The sequence below is a fragment of the Mytilus edulis genome, chromosome 10, assembly GCF_963676685.1.
Source record: "Mytilus edulis chromosome 10, xbMytEdul2.2, whole genome shotgun sequence".
In the NCBI taxonomy this organism is placed as follows: domain Eukaryota; kingdom Metazoa; phylum Mollusca; class Bivalvia; order Mytilida; family Mytilidae; genus Mytilus; species Mytilus edulis.
In genome coordinates this window covers 16415223-16438522 of record NC_092353.1, presented here as the reverse complement: position 1 = coordinate 16438522, position 23300 = coordinate 16415223, and the positions used below count along the sequence as shown (strand labels likewise).

General features: G+C 32.3%; 2 protein-coding genes across 2 annotated transcripts in view; both read right to left on the bottom strand.

Moving 5' to 3' along the window:
* Positions 1 to 14920, bottom strand: part of LOC139490493 (uncharacterized) — a 50506-nt gene extending 35586 nt beyond the window's left edge. Inside the window, exons 1-7 of the mRNA XM_071277269.1 lie at positions 14807 to 14920; positions 12726 to 12878; positions 11913 to 12029; positions 10870 to 11174; positions 7719 to 7976; positions 6806 to 6881; positions 2998 to 3138 (exon numbers count right to left, since the gene is read on the bottom strand). Of these exons, the coding sequence (XP_071133370.1) occupies positions 2998 to 3138; positions 6806 to 6881; positions 7719 to 7976; positions 10870 to 11174; positions 11913 to 12029; positions 12726 to 12878; positions 14807 to 14837 (1081 nt within the window). The 5' untranslated portion in view covers positions 14838 to 14920. The remainder of the gene's footprint in view (positions 1 to 2997; positions 3139 to 6805; positions 6882 to 7718; positions 7977 to 10869; positions 11175 to 11912; positions 12030 to 12725; positions 12879 to 14806) is intronic.
* Positions 14921 to 16994: 2074 nt separating this feature from the next.
* LOC139493520 (C-type lectin domain family 17, member A-like) lies at positions 16995 to 22808 on the bottom strand. Its single transcript, XM_071282001.1, has 5 exons — positions 22673 to 22808; positions 21434 to 21528; positions 19470 to 19560; positions 17569 to 17809; positions 16995 to 17080 (listed from the first exon to the last, which is right to left on the bottom strand). The coding sequence occupies exons 1-5, from the start codon at positions 22713 to 22715 to the stop codon at positions 17044 to 17046; spliced, it is 507 nt and encodes a 168-aa protein (XP_071138102.1). The 5' UTR covers positions 22716 to 22808; the 3' UTR covers positions 16995 to 17043.
* Between the last annotated feature and the right edge of the window lie 492 nt (positions 22809 to 23300).

Genomic DNA, 23300 nt, shown 5'->3' with positions numbered 1-23300 from the left:
TATCGACAAAACTTGACTTGTTAGGAGGTGTTATCTTGCTAATCAATTTTGCTTATTTTAGTTTTTATCTATTTATTATAATTTTCATAATATGAGGCACAACGCAAAAAAATTAAAAAAATAAATTAATCGGTAAAAATCGTCAGTAAAGGACAATAACTCCAATTAAATGTCACCGGACTATTTGCACCATATTTTATCGATTGTAGATCTTGTCTTGCTGACCATTTTTGCCTATGAATGTTTCTATCTATCTATCATAATTTTTAAGATATAAGGCAAAAATGTGGTAGGAACATGTTTATATCTAGATTAGTGAGTTTTATTTCACATGTAAATTAATTAGCCGTTGGACGTGGTTATACATAAACCCATGATAAAGAATATCGCACTTTCATGTGATATCTGAAATGGGATGCAATGTCCTGCAAATGTTTGCAAAAATAATAATTTGTGACGGTATATAATTCAGATAACGCATATTTTAAGGTTTTTCTTGTCGTATAACACACCTTGGGGTGTCAGAATTGCACAAAAAAAGAACTCCCTACAATCTGAAAAGCAGAAGAATACGGAAGACACGATCTAGCTAACGATTTGTAATAAGAAAATCGGACGTACTTCATTTCTATTATAATCATATTTGAATAATGCATTTGAACGGTACACAATTTTGAAAATAAGGTCTCTAGATTACCGGCAGTACAAGACCCCTATTCTGCATATGTTTACATCCAAATTGGATTGACGTCATAACATCCGGGATATCAAGTCCATCTCAAAATGTTGTAATTAAGGTTGGATTGGTCGGTCCGACATTTCTGTTTAATCAGGATTCGTTACTATCAGAGCTCTCTCTGGCTCTACATCAACACCTACCACCACGCCCACGTGTTCTAGTAGTTTGTGGTTGCATGACTGTATTGTTTCCTAGAAATCTGCGTAATAATCAGAAATAGGAGGAACGTAACTGTATTGATACGGAACACGATGTTGACGTTATTCGCGGTATGAACGTAGTATAATCATGGTAAGAACGTGCTATAATCACAGTAGAAGCGTGGTAAGATCGTGTTGCATGCGGATTATACCGCAGTCCCACGAGGCCACGATCGCACTACGATCTGTGAAAAAAATGTAGATTTTGATGATCGTTGTACGATCGTGTAGATCGCAGTAAGGTCGTATCACGGTCGTAGTGAGGTCTTCAATATCGTGATGAGCGTGTCCAACTTTGAACATGTTCAAAACAATCTAGGTGCGGTCGTGGTGAAATCAGATCGTAGCAGAAGCGTAATGAGAGCGCACTAAGGTCATGGTAAGATCGCTGTACTATCGTAGCGAGAGCGTAGCGAACGCGTGAATCTATTCGGAGAGACTGCACTACGATCTCACTGCGACGTTATTACGACCTCACTACGATCATCAAGATTACCGGCAGTACAAGACCCCTATTCTGCATATGTTTACATCCAAATTGGATTGACGTCATAACATCCGGGATATCAAGTCCATCTCAAGGAACTCTGTCACAACCCAGGGCTCCTCGGGTTTTTATGGCGGGAAAGCTATATCAAATCATAACAGGTGTTATATATGACCATGTCAATCCCATCTACCCTAGATATCCAAATGAAGTCGGCCTTAAGTTTATGCTTGTATATTTGTAATGTCTTCAAAAACAAAAATTGCTTTTCAAACAAATTTTCCGAAATTCTTGCATAATTGGAATACTTTCTTTTCTGAAAATTATAATTTAGCCGTTTCTGAAAACTATAAGTTAGCCAGAACAACAGCTCCCAAACTTTCTCTTTATTTTTTATTTTTTAAGGTAATGTTAGTGTTAACATTACTAACTATGACTTTTAAAATATAAAAAGTTACACTAATTCTAAAAGGGGAACAGTATGATTTTTTAAATTTCTTCAACAATTAGGCGTACGGATTCAATATGTCAACATAGTCCATTTTTACATCTTTGCCGCCATACAAAAGAATGAAGGACATTTTTTTTACATTAATCATTTCACGTGCTATGTCATTGATACATCTTACAAATAGTTATCATTCATGTAAACGGAAAACACTTATACCCTGTTATAATTCTTAATATATCTTTTTTACCTTAAATGTGATAAAAATTTTCCATAGCAAGTAAAGGATTTCCAAATATGATTCTTCAAATTTTTTTTTTTAAGTCAGCGTTTACTGTTGTCAACGGCCATTTGAAAATAACATTCATATTTTTTTCTTTCCTCCCTTATGTTTCTATTGTGGTTAGTCTACCTTTGACTATGGGTTGATGCTTTAAAAAAAATCATAAAAATTTCATTTTTCGTCGCAGTTAATTTTTCCATAGCAGATAAGATTGAAAAATGATGAGACAATCTCATTATCAAGAATTGTTTTTTTTAAATCAATGTGTTCTGTTGTCAACTGCGTTTTAAAATGCAAACTCCAAACCTCCGTTTGCTAGATATCGTATGTACAGTATACAAATGGATCGACATAATAGAAAGGTTGACTTTATAATAGTTTCTGCGTTTGCCCACTTTCATTATTTAGAAATAAAAAGTGGTGATTGTTATTGAAAGTTCTATCCAATTTTAAGAAATTTGATACAGAAAAATGTATCAAATGACGTATTTTGTTTATGAATTTGATATACCGTGGCCATGATATATTTCGATAAAAAAGAACAATAGAATAGCACAGATACATTCAAAACCGAGGTTTTGTCAATTTACCAAAATTATGAAGACTTAATTTAAATACACATTCGAGATATCATGTGTCATAATAAAATTATATATCGGTGAACAATTTAAAACTATCAGAGTTTTTATAAAACAATTCTTAAACAACTTGGGTTATCTCGCCTGGAAATATCCAATATTCTTGAACATTATTGTTTACATTTTACCAGAACGCTTGCTGTATTATGGGTAACTGTGAAATAGACCATCGAATAAGATCACAAATATACATTTCAAATACCTGGACAGTACTGAGTGTTGCAATACTGCTCTTCATACTCAGTTTTCTGAAGTACATTGTTATATCTGCAACGAGTCTGTGTTCCAATGTTACACGATTTTGTGCATAATGACCATTGAGTCCATGAACCTTTCTGGACATCTGTAAAACAAACAAAAATATCAGCATGCATCCACTTAAAAATTTCTAAAACTTCCAAAAACTTTAAAAGTTGGGTGTCAGTGTATTTTAAAGTCATGGAATAAGTTGAATTCATTGATAAAATTCTATATAAAATAAGTTTTAAGATAATTGGTTTACCTTGTCAATTAGAGTTTCAGTTTCAGATTCAGATTCAATATTTATTAAAGTCTCACTACGTACAACATAATTAAAACAAGATACAATTATATAATTGTTATGATATTGTAATTATTGTATTCATTTATGTTGGCCTGATTTGTGTTGTGTGGCCTGATTGTTGTTTACAGAATAATCTTAGAAATTTGCAGTTTAGAAATCACTGAAACAATCACAGAACTTTCCATTTGACTTGCATAATGATTCCAATGATCCTAATAAAAGATGTGTTATATAAACTTTTACATTATTCCAAAACTTCTGTTATAGTTCTCTAGAACTTTCCATTTATAGAATGTTCTAGAGATTTCCGTGACAACTATATATATATACAGACACTAAAGTTAAACTCTCAGACTTAGACTTATACATCGATAGACATTAGTATTCACAGCATTTGGATTGACACTTTAATTCTACAAACAACATCATACTGGATTGTGACCTTAGTAGTGAATGTAATATTCAGATTGGATTCCGAGAAGATTTCTGGATACAGATAAAGATAAAAAATTGGACTCATATTTTGACAGTTAAGTTAACAGTAATATTTGTGAAATTATACTCCTTGTAAATTTTTGTATAATAAATATTGTTAAATTTTATTATTTATTTGCGTCTTTTGTTGGCTACAATTTAAAGGTGCTTTCTGGCCGAAATATAATTAACAGTAAACATATTTAAAACAAATATTATTAGTTACATAGTGAGCTAGTGACCTTATGTGGTATATATGGGGTCAGTAAATTCCATATGGGGTGAGAGAGAAGCTCGAATCCCCATATGGAATTTACTGACCCCATATATACCGTATTAGGTCACTAGCACACTATGTAACAAATTTATCTTAACGACTATCTTAACGTGTGAAATTTAGACCTAATCAAAATGAGCAAGTCTTCAATACTGTTAGCATTAAGAAACTACTTCCATTTATCTTACAAAAACAGATACCAAAAATAACAACTTGTTAGGTTCAAATGTGTTTTATGAATTTATTTCAATTTCAATCATCAATTTCTTCGTCTGTTGAAACTTTTAGTTTTTTTCTCAGTACTGTTTTGTTTTTATAAAGGGAAGTAACACCACTACTAACCGTGTATGAAATAAGCCCCGCCTCCCTACTACCTTATATGGAATATAAAGGGACGTAACATCACTACTAACCGTATATGCGAAAAGTCCCACCTCCCTACTAACCTAATATCAAATATACACGGTCTCCACGAGGACGCTTTTAACCAATCACATTCCTAGAAATGTATAGGAGGTAAGATAAATGTATGTGCCATTCTTAAAAGAATTATGAGTGACCTTTAAAATATATTTCTATACTAATTCATTTTATAAAATGCTACAAATAGTTAATGTATATAAAAGGCTGTTTCTCCTTGTTAAAATGTTATTGCAGGTTTTGGCACATATTGGTATTTTTAAACATATATATAAATTTTTCTTCATCAGTCAATTATGCAGGTTTTGGCAACAATATAACACATATTGGTATTTTTAAATATATATATAAATTTTTCTTCATTAGTCAATTTTAAAAACATACCATTATGACACAATAAACAGAGCATGTCTAAGATCTTCATACAATGATCAATTTCAATGTACACGTTTTACATCCTCTTAAATATTGCAATTAAAACAGTCTCTTTATTATGAATGCAAGCCAAACCTTCCTCTCACTTGACATTTGCGCTCCCCTGGCCACACTAAGGCAGATCTCAATCGACTAATCATTACCATAATAGACCAGGTCTAGGAAGAATAGACTCACTCGGGAAAGGTTTTGTATAAGGATATAAAAAAAACTTTTGCACCAAATGGGATTATGATGAGATATAGATCTAATTAGCGCAGTGCTTTTCATTTAGGTTATACTACATATTACTACACAGTCTCTGTTGCTTTTCCTTTACCTTTGTCAACTCTAAAATTATTGAACGGCAACTGTTTAAAATGCAGGGTTCTATTCATTTTGGATGCTTCAGTACTCAGCCACCTTCAATTACATAACCTTTGTCAAAATTATTTTTACTTCCTTTTTTTTTTTTTTTTTTTTTTTTATCATTGTCAACCTGCTATTTATTTGGGATGTTTAAATACACAGTCTCTGTGTTAATGACTGTTGACAAATTTGAAATTTTAAACCAGCTAAGATCGGTCAGTGCTGTTCATTTGGAATATATTTTCATGCAGTCTTTGTTGTAACAACTTAACTGTCGTCACCTTTGAAATTTTAGAAATGTACCAGTTCATATCGCACATTACTATTTTTGTTAGAAGCATATTTCTTCAGCCTTTGTTGTAAATACCTGTTTAACCTGAGTCATTTTTGAATATTTAGAAATGTACAAATGTTTTGTGTTTTGTTTTAATGAATAAATTTTTAGGCATTTAAAATTTACATTTTGTGTACATGGATTTTTACAACATCACTATAAAATAATAATAAAATGAACAAATGTTAGATATTTCGGATAACAGATATCCTTCTTCAGTAAAACCACGATGTAAAATTAATCATGTCAATATATTCTAATTATAACACTATCACAATCTTGAAATTTATACAAATAAAAACTGAACATCAGAGACGCTGGTACAATTTTAAAATTTCCAAACACGGCGCAAAGAATGCAAAGACATGTCAAAATAAAATAGTTATATACGATGTGAACTGACACAACTCTAAAATTCCAAAGGTGATGACAGTTAAGATGTTACAACTGCGTGGATAGCAGTCCCCCCTAAAAAAAATAATAATGCCACAACCGATCCAAGTTGGTATAATATTTCAGACGTGTGCATGCAAAACAAATTTCTTGGTAGAGGGGTCTAAATACAGCACAAAACCAAAAAGAGAAACATTAATTTTAACAAAACTCATTTGACTAACAGGTCGAACAACTGATGTTCTTAAACCCTGCTTACTGTCATTGGCGATTGCCAAACAAACGGATCACCAGATGTAACAAAATGTATCTTAATTATCAATTTACTACCAAGGTGAAAACAATAAACTTATGGAAAAGAAAGGTGCATAAACGTTAGAAACTGTATGACCAAAAGCGATTAATTAATTGATTCTTGTTTGCTTAACATCTAGTGGCAATGGTTTCATGTATGTTTTGGAGATAAAGTATTTAACCCAGTTTGCAACAAAAAGCTCAACCAATAGGGGTCTCCCTGGATGAAGGACTGGAAATTTGAAATACCACCGGACAATGAGAGCAAATTCAAACTGTCAGTCGGAAGATGACCAAAAGATGGCCATATTTTCGGTTAAGCCTTGGGTCTACAAAAAAGGGACATTGAAGAAATAACCCCATCTATCAAAAGTAAAGTAAATAAACTCAACATAGATACCAGGATTGAAATTTTATATTTACGCCAGACGCGCGTTTCGTCTACAAAAGATTCATCATTGACGCTCGAATCAATAATGATGAACACTTACTTGACGGACTACTAAACTGCTGATTCATCAATGGACAGTCAAGCATTCCTTCAGTACAATTGCTGGACACCATGTACTATGAAATAAATAAGACAATATTTTAAACAATGTTGTAATGTACTTATAAATTATTTATTTATGTATATGTCTCTTCTTAGCGTTCTTGCGTTTGTTTGTACTGTATTCCTGTCATGTAGTGTATTTCAAACGTTGCCAAATAAGCGAGAGGTTCGGCTAGCCATTAATCCAGGTCGGCCCACCATTTTTTTCTTAAAATGTCCTGTACCAAGGACGGATTATGGCAGTGGTTAACAAATTGTCCGTTTCTATATTTGTTGGTGTTTGTTTTTGTTGCAGTTTAATGCTTCTGGTGTTCCGTTGTTTTTCTTTTATAGTTTTGTAACACGGATTTGTTTTTGCTTAATCGATTTATGACTATTGAACAGCGTTAAACTACTTTTGCCTTTATATAACGCAATATTTGCTATAAGCGGCCCCGAAATGACAAATGTATAATAATTCACAAGAGAAAGTTAACGGTCTGATTCATATAGCACCAACATTGAATGAAATACAAATATGCTATACTATTTCAACAACAAACGACAACAACTAAATTGCAGGCTCCTGACTTGGGACAGACACGTACATAATTTAGAGGATTAAACATGTCTTCACGCGCACTACCCTCTCCTTCCTTTGGACAGTGGTGTAACAGTAAAACATATAAACAAGCTATCAAAATCAGTTGAAAAGAGTTTAACTCATATCTTCAATTGTCGAACTATTTTATTTCCGTTTATGTTTTTTCTTCTTCTTAATTTATAAAAGTTCTCTTACCGTGTCTCCAAAAGGAATGACTTGAAGTGGATTGCCTCCATCATGTAATATAATTTATAAAAAGTTCTCTTACCGTGTCTCCAAAAGGAATGACTTGAAGTGGATTGCCTCCAACATGTAATATTATTCGAAATACTAATTCATTGCTCGTTTGATAATATCCTGTGAACGATGTTATGGGTCCGAAATCTTCGGTTACCGATCTAAGTAGTTCTGAGGTATATTCGTCCCTTCCATATCCAGTGTACTTTATCCAATCTATTCTCTGAAACGCTCGGAATTCACATTTTGACGAATTTTGTTTTCCAACAGTTGAAGGATTGGCCCTTCCCTGTTATAAAATAAGTATGCATTTCAAACATTCATTATTTCATCAGACCTTGCTTATTATGAGAATGAAATATAACATATACATTATCTGGACAAAGGCAAACACTCGATCACTGGTAAAATATTTAATGAGGCAATTTGGTCGAATTGGTTGATTTAAGAGATGAAACAGAAATAAGTATATACATATAAATTCTACAAATTAACACTAAAACAAAAGGCTGTAAGATAGACAACAAATAGTATTTTCCATCACAAAAATGATATTCGTAAATTTGGATCCTTGCGCTGTTGAAAAATAGATTGCATTATTGCTACATTTACAGTATTAATACTTCAAAATGATACGTTTTATCATTGTTTTCCAAATATTTGTAAATTCAATAAGTTACAAAAAATACTAATTGCGAATCCAGTGGAAAAAAGTAAAGTAACAAATATATCGAACTCTGAGGAAAATTCAAAACGGAAAGTCCCTCATCAAATGGCAAAATTGAAAGCTCAAACACATCGAACGAATGGATAACAACTATCATATTCCTAGCTTGGTACAATCATTTTCTTATGTGGAAAATGGTGGATTAAACCTCAAACCCCTAACAAAGTTAAATCATGTCTATTTATAACATTAATGGTAAATATTACTGCACAAGATGAGTAATGCAACAATGATGTCTTTATAGTGATGATTGAGGCCACTGAATTTGATGCAAAAACCTAAACCAAATAACCAAACAATACCAAACCAGAACAAGAAACTAGGGAGATACACATACATTTAAATATTGTTGTTATTTGATTGCATTCACCTTTTCAACCAGATGCACTGATGATAAGCAAATAAAAAAATGCTGTTAATTGCTTTGTGGTTTAGAATTAAAGAATTAAAGAAATAAAGAAGGACATTTATAACACTTTGTAACTATATAATAACAGTTAAGGTACCGATTTTACTGCATCAGATGCGTATTAAGACTATAATTGTCTCTTTAGTGATGCTAGAAGCCAAAAATTTAGAAATTCAAATTCCTTAAAAAACATTTGGAGTTAATAAAACCAAAAAGTAAAGCAAAATCTGGAAAATATATCAGAGTTTTGCACGAGGCAGATATATTTCTGATTTTTTTTTACACAGAATTTCATTCAAACAAAATGTGTATGTTAATGCCAGTGTCCAGTGTCGAAGTACTATCTCCTGAGTTCGTAAAACCCTTGAAAACTCACAGTCTCCCATCAAAGATATCGACCCAGAGGTAGTCATGACATTACCGGTATCAACTGTAAAGCACTAAATGCGCATTTCCTCAGTGTTTGTATCATCAGTGATGATCGAGAGCTTAAGCAGATGTTTTGAAGTCTACAGTGAAAGACATACGGATTACCTTTCGGTCATTGAATTTATGCTTCTGTTTATTAGAATTATAATGGCCACGTTGGTAAATTCAAATGTAACGGAAATAATAAAAAACCTAAACATTAAAAAAAAAAAACTCTTTTGGTTTGTATTGAAATAACTTTAACCCCCTTTTTTCCCACCACGATCACCGAGATTGATAAGTAAAATCAAGCGAAGACAATAGTTCTCACTGGTCCAATACGTCGCTGGTGCAAGGTGAGCTAAATGACAATTAATCAATGAAAACCAAAAACTATGCAAAGCGTGACATGAACCATAAAGGCTATAAATGCATCGGTATAGAAAAAACATTGAGTCTCGAGTATTTGTGGTAGATCAGGGGTTTAAATTTGAATCCACAGATGTTTTAATAACTTGTTAAAATATGATAAGAAAGGTTGTGCTTTATTGTCAGATTTTGTAAAGATTATGCAAGGAAAACATGCATGTGTGTTAAAAACAAAACTACAGCATAAAATATTAAGATAAAATATGACATAATAACTCTAATAATATGATTTCATATAAGAAAACGAAAAATGGGGTCACCGTACTCGTTTTCTTGCTACATATTAAAATAGGTTAATTCACATAACATTCCTTGATCTAAATTACTTATCCAAGTTATCTTCCCTTATACCTGGAATATCTCCTTTTATGTGGCAAAGTTGAAAAAAAAAAAAAAAATAAAAGATTTTTTTTTCTTGTGAAAAGAACAGTCCCAATTTTTATAAAACACATAATTTTCTATATACCAATCAAAAGTCTTACACATGAATATTTTTGTCCATCTGATAAGTTAAGCCTTTTTTAACTGATATTTATAGTCCGTTCTTATGTTGTACTGTTATACCACTGTCCCAGGTTAGGGGAAGGGTTGGGATCCCGCTAAAATGTTTAACTCCGCCACATTATGTATGTATGTGCCTGTCCCAAGTCAGGAGCCTGTAATTCAGTGGTTGTCGTTTGTTTATGTGCTACATATTTGTTTTCGTTTATTTTTTTGGATATAAGTAAGGGCGTTAGTTTTCTCGTTTGAATTGTTTTACATTGTCATTGCGGGGCCTTTTATTGCTGACTATGCGGTATGGGCTTTGGTCATTATTGAAGGCCTTACGGTGACCTATAGTTGTTAATTTCTGTGTCATTTTGGTCACTTGTGGAGAGTTGTCTCATTGGCAATCATACCACATCTTCTTTTTTTATACATACCACTCTCGAAATTTGCACCTTTCATTAAAGATCTAGACCGATTATGTGTTATTTCAAAATCCAGGACTGAAGAAAAGACACCCCAGCTACATTGACGTTTTTATAAACAGTATTTTTTCAAGAACAAGATTTGAATAAAAAATGAACCATGTGAATAATAAAGTTTCAGTCAAAACGATCAACTTGTTCTTTATACAATTCTAATTTCTATAATGATTACATATATAAAGTCTTATACGCGGAGACACTATCAAAACAAAACATTTTGAAGGAAAACAAATCTTACTCCATACAGCACTTTGTTAATTCCAACAGGCGTTTCTATCATCCATTGTGTAGAACCTATCCATAACTCTGATGTCAATACGAGAATAATTGGTTTGACTACAGGACCACGTGGTACAATAGATATCTTATATATAAACTCATTGTAGTTTCCTTTGAGGCTAACTACATGAACTTCGTATTTCGGGTTGTCATTTGTGGTACAGCTGTACAGATCATCATAGGTTCCTGGATATTTTACTGAAGGATCTTTATATCCAATAGCTGTCGGAGGGTTTTTCAGAATAGCGCAATTTCCTTGTTGGGCTGATAAAAAAAATGAATGTGATATACATTTAAATATTTGATAAGCTTTATATTTTTATGTTTTCAGGGAAAGTGTTAGATGATATACAGACTTACAATATCAATATACAAGAAATGAAAGGGTCAGAATGCGTCAATAAATCAGAATCGTTAAGACACACACACACACATAAATAATAAACAATTATGATAAACACACAATTTTGACCAAATATACAAGATAAAGTGACTATACATTAGTGTATTTTATACAAATTATTCGATTAGGAAGCATAATTGTGTGAGATATACATATAGTAAAATTGTTCACTAAATTAAAAAAAAAAAACATAGTTACATCGGCAAAAATTTATTGAGAAACGGTTCACTTTTCTTCGCATGTTGATAAAACATCAATCGTAGTTTAGATGATAAAAGTTTTAAAAATGAAACTTAATTAACAGCCTGTGTGTGGGACACATCAGATGTGGTCTGATAATCTTTTGTCAGTCAAAGTTATAGGATACACAGCTATATATGAATGGATTTACTTTGTGTTTTCTTATTTTACTGTTATACGATGACAATTATTTTACAAAAAAGTTAAAGGAAGATTTGAACTGTCTTAAATGTTTGACGATTTAAGCTATGTTTAAAGCCAGATATCGTGTACGTAAATTTTATATCCTGTTTCTTTTACTTTCTTAATTTTATTCTTTTTTCTATAGAAAACTTTACTTTAAGAAAATTGAGACTTACGCAAACAACTGAACGTATTGAAACCTTTTCCTGCAGCATCCCCAGTACAATGACATGTATTATTTCGGCATTCTCCATAATTAGGACAAACGTAATTAGAGCGGCATGTTTTTGCAACTGTAAAAAGAATTAAAAAACATCACAGCTGGACTACAAACAATTCTCAATGTAACAAACATTGTGGCTGTGTAAATTAATTTTTATACATACTTGGATTTCACATATTTGACTTTAAGTGTTCATAATGACTAAACCGCGAAAAAGCGCTAAGGATGGATAATATAAGATTATTTTTGTATTGCTACACGAAATTAAATCTATAAACAATTGATTCCTCCGACCTATCAGTGATTAAAGTTACAATATTCAATGTCAGTCTTTAACTGCAAAACAAACTTTCTAGACTAGGTAGGTTTTTGAGCATAACATATTGTTCTGACATTCGTCTATTATTGAAAGCTTGGTGACCCTCAAGAATATTACTGACCTTCAAGACAAGAATGGCAAATGACAAATGCATGTGTGTTGTGATTTAGTTTAGTTCGTTTTGTTTAGGGGAGGGGCAGTCAATTCTAAGAAGACCCATTTGTCTATTGGTGTAAAGTAAGTGATCTTCAAGACCAGTATAGCAAATGCTGTTCATAACTTAAAAAGAACGGTTATGTGTTATCGACAATAAAACAAATGTCTTACTTATTGGTCAAAATTAGGAAAATCACTTGATAAGTGCATAATTTAAGATTGGTTGTTATAGAACAATAGATTTACATTTAATTAACCAATGTTTTAATTTAATGACATTGTTACACGTACCTGGACACGGCTGTGTGTTACAATATTGTTTTTCCGATTCCAAGACGTTTCCAGCGCTGTTTATTCTTTGTCTAATTTGTGTTCCAATTCCACATGTCTTCCCACATGATCCCCAGTATCCCCAAATACTGGCATCAATTATAACAGGGACACCTTGAGAGAATCAGCATTTTTATATTAAAGAAGAATTAAGCACACAGTTTTGATAAAAGGATGTATATGTTTGAAACAGTTTATCATGTTTTAGCTAATCTATATAAAGTGGTATATTCATTTACTACTACTGTGTTTATAAAAAATGTCGAAAATGCAAAAAATACTTATAGAACAACATATAAAAAGATGCAATCTTGATTATGTCATACAAGAATATTTTGAAACAATTTTTTTAATAGGGGGTGCAATATTTTGTCTCTCCTGTTACCATGTTCAGAAGAAATTTTGGGCAATATAGAAAAGGTTTCGATAAAATTAGAAGTTTGTTTTTCGTTGCCATTAAGATAGTTTTCAAGAATATGTGAAATAATAGATTTTTTGCCAATTTTCCAAGTTGTACTGAAAAATGCCTCTAAAAATTGGTTTACAAAGGTTATAAAAATAACAACCAGTAATGCAAGTCTAAGATAGCAATAAAGATACAAAATATTTGTATTTGTTCAAATCAACTCTTCAAGTTAGCAATTCAAAAGAAGATTACTCCAATAGTTAATCTTAAGAAAGGAAGGTTAAAAGAAATTTTCATTTTTAATTGAGTCAAGAAAACAAGTTTCGTGACACCATTTATTTTCTTAAACTAAATGTTAAAATTGTTTTTTTTCATATTTTATTTCAAAATTCATAGATTCCTGAGTATAAAAAAACGTGTTTATCATGAATAACTTATGCAAAATATTGGGCACGATGACCAATACTTTTTATTGTATTTTTGTATATACATTTTGGCAATGTAAAAGGCAATTCAACAAGAACAATAATACCAAAATTAATTTATTTTCAATTTTATTTTCAGTTTTAGATAGCTCCTTACGCTTTAGAATATTTTTACTCGTTTCAGATAGAGATAAATCTAGAAAACCGGTTCGGACGCATCTAATTTATAAAGTGTAACGTCATCAAAGTTCTATTTTAAAGAAAATATAAAACCAAACCGATATGAGGTAGTTCTTGTTTAAAAAAAGAAATAGAAAACATAACAAGAACTTTAAGGTTAACAAAGATACAACAACAGATGAAGTAAAAATAAACACACGCAAAGATAAACAAGTTATGCTTATCTATTGTAGTAAATTTTGGTACTTCCCTTGATGGGATTTAAACCCATGCATTTGTAACATTGTCACCGTCGATGATGTATCCGCGTAAATGATTTATTTACAAGGTATGTCGATCAGTGTTAAGGCATGTATAACAACGATTTAATTTTTCGAAAAACTAAAGATTTTCTTATCTCAGGCATAGATTACCTTAGCCGTATATTGTACAATTTTTGGGAATTCTCAATGCTCTTCAACTTTGTAATTGTTTGGCTTTTTAACTATTTTGATAGTAGCGTCACTGATGAGTGTTATATAGACGAAACGCGTGTTAGGCGTACAAAATTATAATCCTGGTACCTTTGATAACTATTTACACCACTGGGTCGATGACACTGCTAGTGGACGTTTCGTCCCCGAGGGTATCACCAGCCCAGTAGTCAACACTTATGTGTTGACATGAATAGCAATAATGTGGTCATTTTCATAAATTTTCTGTTAACAAAACTTTGAATTTTTGGAAAAAAAATAAGGATTTTCTTATCCCAGGCATAGAATACCTTAGCCGTATTTAGCACCACTTTTTGGAATTTGGGATCCGCAATGCTCTTCAACTTTGTAATTGTTTTGCTTTTTAAATATTGTGATAGTATCGTCACTGATGAGTCTTATATAGACTAAACGCGCTCGTCTGGCGTATTAAATTATAATCCTGTTACCTTTGATAACTAATAATAGAGGTTGTGAGCAATTTCGGTAAAATTATAGGACAGTACACACAAATAATATTTATAATAAACTACTTGTTATTTTCTATAAAATACTTACATAAAATTATAATAGCTCGTATAACCAACATGTTTACGTCAAGTCAAAGTAGACCTTGAATTAGTTTTGTAGAAACAAAAAACGTTATATATACAAAAACCCTACATCCGTTAATTTATTATTACGCACATATTTAACGCGACGAAACGTACATGTAAATACAAAAAACTTTGCCCTCATTTTCGGATATGAAATTGATGAATTGAATTCGTAATTAAAATCGATATGTTCGTTTTACTTTAAAAAGTGGATCATATCCAAAGAATATACAAAAAGATTTTTTCTCGCAGCTATATTATTTTCAGCGGAATCAAAATATTCAAACAACTTTAAATTTGTCCTAATACCCATGATTAAGTCTCATTAAAGATAAAACTACTATACTGACCCACAGACCAGAAAACATAATGCCCCTCTACTATCGTATGTGGGGCATGAAAAACACCATATGAAAAGTTGAACTGTACATACTTGTAACTATGACATTATACACATGATTGGATATAGGTAACATTGAGAATGAAAACGGGGAATGTGTCAAAGAGACAACAACCCGACAACAGAGCAGAAATCAGCACAAGGCCACAAATGGGTCTTCAACACAGCGAAAAAATCCTGCACTTGGAAACGGGCTTCAGCTGGTCCCTTAAAAATAATGTTTACCGGTTCATCGAAAATAGACTTCACATTTATACCACGCTGTTCAAGACCAGAGTACGATTTTAGCACGCTCATCACGTGCTCTTCCCGCTCTTCCTATGATCTGACTGCGTTCATTCTATGACTAGCATGCTCATTGTAATTGTCACATAACATGTATAAACGCTCTCCAGGTTTTGTTGGTCGATATGTTATTTTGACTTCTTGTTCGTATTCTCTAATACCTTAACCATGCTTGACACAGTTGTGTCATCCCTAATATCGTTCACTAAAGCATCGTCATTTGATTTTGGCGGACCAGTAAAAGGTTGTGATTCAGGTCTGACATATTTCTACTACTAGATCATGATTTTTTACTATCAGATCTACCTCTACCCCTACCACCATGCCCACGAGTTCTGGTAGATTTTGGTTGCATGACTGTGTTGTTTCCGTGAAACTTATCAGCGAGTAATATAAGGAATGGAACAGTATTTATTTGGAAAACGATGTTGACGTTATTGTTGAAAGCGTTCTAAGATCGTGGTATGATCGTAGTATGGTTGGGGTAAGATCGTGTTATTATCCCAGCAGAAGCTTGGAAAGATCGTATTGCAATAAGTTAAATCGTGGTATGGTCGCCGATAGGACGCGATGAGCGTAGAAAGATCGTGATTATAGTAGCGAGGTCGAAGAGTAATTGTGGTGAGAACGTGGTATAATCGTAACGGGATTGTTATAAAAGCGTAATAAGGACATAGCAACGGGAAAGAAACGGAAATGTACATTTGTATGCCGCTCTTACTGCGATCTCATCACGATCTGAATTCTGAATTCATATATAATCGCGGTGAGCGTGGCCCGATCGTAGTCTAGTGTAACTGACCATGGGGCTTAACAAAGAAACATGAAAGACAAGAATACCAAACAAAATATACCAAAGGTAACACAATGATAGTATGTATCAGTACAGAACTATGTCATATGTAACATAGCATCACAATAAGGCATATAGACAAAGAACATTAGAAAAAATGAAAGACAAGAACATAAAATTCTACCAAAGCACAACAACATAATGACTGGATGTACAAGTGCAGAGCCACTCAATTGGATAGCACAAAACCAGATTAAACAGCAAAATTAATATTGATAAAGACAAATAAAAGAATACTATAACACGTCGTTAAAATGATGAACATGATCAGTACACATAATCTTCACTTCAAGACCATCGTGTATTATTTGTGAAGTTGATACTGAATATTTATCAACAAGGTCTTGGTGATACACTGTCTAAGAGATGAACTTATAAGATGGACCTTTTTATAAGGAAAATGCACATACTTCACAATTGAAGTTTTGATCCATTTTCCAGAGATCATAATGTTAGAATTCAAAGTATAAGCGGAACGATGTTATGCGGTGAATTTCAGTATTGAACAATCCCCATAGTTTGAAATAAATTTAGAGGTAAATATACATCTGTCAACATCCTAAATTCATTTTAAAGGGAATACTAAGATTAAATAAATCTTCTAGAAAAGTGTTTCTATATTATTGTTTATAGTTTTATTAAAATGCTTTCCTATACAAAATCAACCGACTACTGGTGCGCTAGTGACGGAAGACACCCTGAAAAGATACAATTGAAGAATCAATTAAATCTATCATTTGCAAAACCTTTTTTCTTGATTGCTTATACCAACTCACATAAATAAAATGTAAAAATGTGTGTAATTTTCGGTGTTTTCTGTAGCCAGTCACTTTGTCGTGAACAATGATAATTTATACGTAAGATACATTTATTTGATAAGCGCTTTTGTCACGTGTAACGATCATTCTATTATCCAATAGGGAGGAATGAAGGCAAGTCCGAGGTTATGTGCTTATAAATAACCGAAATTCCTTAACTAAATCAAAACGGTATTAGCAAGGGTTTCCCCACATAACTTTTCAAACAACATCTTCACTCCACTCCTTTCTTTTTTTGTGTTGTAAAGTAAGATGTGTTTTCGCGTAAATGAATGTTTTTGAATCTGTTGATCGTTTATTACAGTTGATACGGCATTCGTATTGTCTACACGCAATATTTCCGTAACGTTATGTAAAAAAATGCTTACGGCTTTTCACAAATGAAATGTCCTCTACGGTCAGAACAGTCGTGGTCAGTCCAATACACGTCATTGTCCACCCATGTCAACATCATACAATTTTGCTTCATTGCCAGTGTCATATTTGTTGATGGACTGTTTGGAGCCCAAGCTGTAAATTTAGTAATTGGCATGCCAGTCTCCAACCAACGCCACTGACCTTCAAAGACTCGGTCGTTTCCACCGATAAAAAAATCCTTTATTTTCGCACCTAGTGAAGAAAAAGAGACATTCATGTTTATATCACAGTGATTATTATAATATACCAAAAATGAAAGATTTGATCTTCACTATGGATTTATATCAGACAGATCTACATTATTCAAATTTTAAATGTATTGGACAAATGGCTAGAAGCCCTTGATAATGGGAAATCTATCGATGTTATTTACATAGACTATATGAAAGCATTCGACACTGTTCCGCCCAAAAGACTAATCAACAAACTCAGAGCATATGGCACAGAACTTTCAGATCTGAATTGGATCGATAGTTTTTTCTAAGTGACAGGATACAACATTTTTCAATAAACAATAAAGCAGCATCATGATCAAAAGTAACTTCAGGTATACCTCAAGGATATGTGCTTTTTGTAATTTTCATAAATGACCTTCCAATTTTGATTCCGACGTATACCTCTTTGCATATGCAAATTCCATGTTTGCACTACTGAGAAGGACTTTCCAATATTTAGATACAGATACTTTATACCATTATACAAGACACTCGTAAGAACACATTTAGAGTTTGCAAGCTCAGTATGGCATCCATATAAAATAAAATATTTTGACATGATTGACAATGTGCAGCGCCGGGCAACTAAACAACTACCAGGATTCAAAAATTAAACATACCCAGAAAGACTGCAAAAATTAAAACTACCATCTCTAAATTTTAAACGGGTCCGAGGTGACATGATTGAATTATATAAACTACTGAACGGAAAATATGATAAAGAGGCGGCACAATTTGTTAAATTATGGAAGGATATGACTACACGAACAGGGATACGCGGCAAAAGTCTGAAAACATTTCAACAGAGAGCAAGAACAGAATTAAGGAGGAATGCCTTTGCTCTGCGAGTGGTGAGAACATGGAACACACTACCAGAAATCAAGTGACATCACCAACCAAAAATACATTTCAGAATAGACTAGAAAAACACTGGAAGAACCAAACAATGGTGTACGAAGACTACAAATAAAAAATCACCGGAAGTGGAGAAGATTTAGATATAGAGACTGATGTAGAAGAACTTTAGTAAACCAGTAAAGAGCCTAAGTAAACCTAAGTAAAGTAAATTACTTTCAAATGTAATAAATGTAATACGAAGTTATATGCAAAGTTCAAGTTTAGCAATGTTTAAAAATGCACCGATACGTGTTCAATAGAAATAAGATGTGGTATGAGTGACAATGAGACAACTCTCCATCCAAATAACAATTAATAAGAAGTAATCAATTGAACTATAGGTTAAAGTACGACCTTCAAACTTTTTAACTTGCCGTTGGTTGGACGTGTTAAGTTGTCACAAGTAATCGGTCAGCTTTCGTATTTAGATTTCTTGAATGATGTAATTGACGCTGTCGATGTTACTGTAAGATGTCGAAAGGTTTTTTGAAAGGCAACAGTAGTATACCGCTGTTTGTAAGTCATAAATTGATTGAGAGAAATCAAATCCGGCTTCCAAACTAAAACCGAGGAAAACACATCCACTATAAGATGAAAAAACATAAACAATGAAGTAAATGAGATTTGCGTCTTTTGTCAATTTAAAATCCATTATAAGGCAACGTGAATGCAATTTTGCACGCTTAATTTTCATTAACGTGCGACTTTATATTCGTTGAATGTTTGAAAAGTATACGAACCGTCTAGCACACTAAGAGCTTGTCTGATAAAAGTATGCTTAGCAGCGGTGTCATCTGATGCAAGATATGATAGTTGTGATCTGCAAAACGCCTAAAAGTAAATTGTTCATTAAAGTATTGTTTTGAATTTAAAATTGTCATTTTCATACTATATAGTTTCTGTAACCAAAAAAGGATAATGACGTGACAAAATTTAAAACAATTCAAACGAAAAACCCAACGGGTTCAGTAAATCGGTTGATATGACAAAATAATATACGAAACAAACAACGGAACTGAAAAATACATTCTGGCCTTTGTTAATCTTGTATTGTTTTTAGTTTTAGTTCATTTCGAAGTTTTAAAGTTTAATATGTCTTTCATTTTCACTGAACTAGTACACATTGCTTGGTAGGGCCAGCTTAATCCTGCCTACGGGTGCGGGATTTTCTGTTGAAGACCTATTGGTGGAATTCGACTGTTTTTTTTTCTCTTTGGTCGAGACTTTGTCTCTTTGACATATTCCCCATTTCCGTTCTCAGTTTTATCCAAATCAATTAATTTTCGTCCTATTTGCATACCAAATAATAAACAGGAACACTATAGGTAACTTTTGAAGGCCTAATGGTGACCTATAGATGATATCTGATAGAGAGTTGTTTCATTGGCAATAATACTACATCTTTTTATTTTCCTATCGGACAGTTCTTTTCCAGAACAGACTCTGACAGTTTTACTCAATTAAAATATTTTGACAGTCCTACATTGGAATCGTTCTTAAAAAATACTGTTTTAACATATATGTACATGTAGTTCTATTAAAAAATGTCTGTCAGTTCTTAAAAGAAGTAATATGTGATCCCAACTATATAGTTTCGAAACTAAATTGTCCCCCCTTTATAGAGGCAAATTACTCAGTTAAGGTCGTTAATCACTTCCAGTATTGTTGTTATAGTAAAATTATGAATTGCCAAAGACAAAATTTTAATATAACATATGAATTTTACATAAATCAGACAGGCAAATTTCACATGAACTTATATTCGTGAAAATGATGTGGGAATTTTCATTCTGATTTCACGTGAATGGAGATTCACATGATTTTATAACGTGAATTTCACTTGAATTAAACAAAACAAATACGTTTTCATTGAAATTTTACATTGATTTTTAAAACATTGTTTTGTATGAAATAAGTAATATCATTGTTGACACTGATCTATTTATGATACATGTAGTAAAACCATCCGAGGTTTTAATCCCGGACTACATGTAAATTGTTTCCTTTATAATGACGAAAACCTCTTCCATATATTATTATCTTTAGTATGACAAATACCCACATCAAATTCATAACCTTGTAAGAGTGAACAACGCAGACAAAAGACTACTATATCAAATTCAAAATTTAATTACTGTTTAAAGCTTTTCATCATAGTCTACGAATGAATAGATATATTTAATAATCAATGACAAAGGGACCTTGATTAATGATGTACCATTGATGATCAAGAACCCTATTAAGCATTTGATCTTATCATTTTTCTAGATACAGAATTTATACCATTAAAAAAAGGGAGAAAACACACAGAACAAAGAGAGCATCATTTAACAATAAATATTCTCAAAACAACTCTTTATTTAGACGAAAATAAAATTGAGAATGGAATGTGTCAAAGAGACCGATGGGTCTTCAATGCAGCGAGAAACTCCCGTACCCGGAGGCATCCTTGAGCTGACCCCTAAACAAATATGTATAATAGTTCAGTGACTGAATTCACTAAGCTAACTATATAGATATTTGTAAAAACTCTAACAACGAAAGGTGCGAACAATGTGAACATGACTTTAATATATTTTTGAGAGAAAATATAGTTTTAAAATGTAATAAGGAGGCTATTCGTCTTTCGGGGTGTAAATCATCACGGACTTCTTTTTTGGTATCTGTTTTTTTTTATATTTGTGTTTTGATTTAAATATTAAACCTGTGCGCCGCTCCATGTGTTACGATCATAACTAAACATCAAACACTCATTTCCAACTTCCGCCCAGTCTTTCGGACATTTTGCAGTACAAATAACTGTGAATAATTATAAAGTTCATATAAGAAAAATGACGACCAGATAACATGATGGTGTTATTGTACATGTATTTCTTGAACCCGTAATTTGCCCATTTCTGGTATGAACAATCAATGCTAAATATACATTTTGAAAAATTATATAAGCAGCTTTTCTATGCATACATCAACTATCATTTATTCCGGAAGTGTCAGTATCTTAATGGATTCATAAAAAATATTCTCGGACATGTAAATGCAATAAAAATACAGCTAAACGAAACGTAAACGTCCGAAGAATGCACTCTATCAGACAGTCACTTTCAAAATAAAGCGAGCCATGATGCCTTTTTTTTATCTTTTGTGTTTTGATGCGTTTTGTCTCTTTGATCTCTACCCTCTATCTTTCCGCAGCTGATTATACAGCTTGTCGTAGAAATAACATGCCATAGTACACTAAAAAACTATGCTTTGAAATGAAAAACGAGAAACGTTACATTTTGAAGATTAAATTGATATTGTTAAGTCATTGTTTGTTGTATATTTTCATGATAGTCCCAAGTATGGATATTTGATGCAGTGTTCAGTATTTAATTTCTGTTATCATTTTTTGTATTTTATTCATACATCACACAAATTTAACTGATTTAGAGGGCAAAAACGAAGCCATTGGTCTCTAATTTTCAAATCATTAGAACAAACTTGTTCACTGCAATACTATCTTATTTTTAAACAAAATCCACACGACTGAATTTCGAAAAAATGTATTTCAATGTGATTACAATTCCTTGTTATGACACCACGTGCTTTCTATACGTCACAACACTATTGTGTATAATCTATCACACTTCGAAATCTTGTTTTTCTCTGGGACTTCTTCAATGACAATTTGATTTAAAGAATATCCTTATATAATTTCTTAGTAGCCTAGTAGCAATGACTTCAGAATAGCATTACAAAGATTTAACATAGAATAACAGATGTTATGTTTATAATCACCTGTAAAAATTGTCAAACAACATCAAAGGTTTCAAAGTTTACAAAATAGGACGAGCTTGTACAACAATAACAGTTTTGAACTTATATTGTGTTTATGTAAATTTACTGCACAAGAAATATATGCGAATTAAGTTAATCTAGAATTATAATCAACTAGTAGTCTTACCAACAAAGACGCATAACAATAGATGCAAAGTAAGATTTCCCATGTTGTCTAAGACTGAGGTACCATCAACAGTTCTGGTTCTGATAGATCAATTCAAGGACACGTGGCATACTTTCAATGTACTATCTTATATATATAGATATATAACCAACAATATTATTCAACTGAACATTACACTAGATTTCATAGTTTAATGTAGCTGTAACAAACGTTTCATTTATTTCATTTAGCTGTTTAAAGATATGAGTAATTTGATAAAATCTAGCTAAAGAAATATTTGATACATAACTGTTCAGACAATTTACTTGCAAACAGTTAAGATATATTAAGTATAGATGTTTTTGTTATTAACCTGTACACATCAACATCATACTAGATTTTTAGATACTTAAAAGCAGCTACAGGTAACGGAATTGATTGCAAGCGATTGATATTGGAGCTCTATATCGAGCAAAAATGACCACCAATTGAAACCAAATTCAATTTACACATATTGACCGTTACCAAAGCAGGAATATGACAGTTGTTATCCATTCGTTTGATGTGTTAGGGCTTTTGATTTTGCTATTTGAGTAGGTCCTTTCAGTTTAGAATTTTTACTGGGAATTATTTTGTTATACCATGTATT

Excerpts from the sequence above, each read along its gene's own strand:
- LOC139493520 (XM_071282001.1), bottom strand. The coding sequence starts at position 22,715 with ATGGGAAATCTTACTTTGCATCTATTGTTATGCGTCTTTGTTG. Across the intron at positions 19,561-21,433 it reads ACACATGGAGCGGCGCACAG|GCGTTTTGCAGATCACAACT; the intron begins GTTTAATATTTA and ends ATTTACTTTTAG. Across the intron at positions 17,081-17,568 it reads CATTTCATTTGTGAAAAGCC|GGTGTCTTCCGTCACTAGCG; the intron begins GTAAGCATTTTT and ends GTATCTTTTCAG.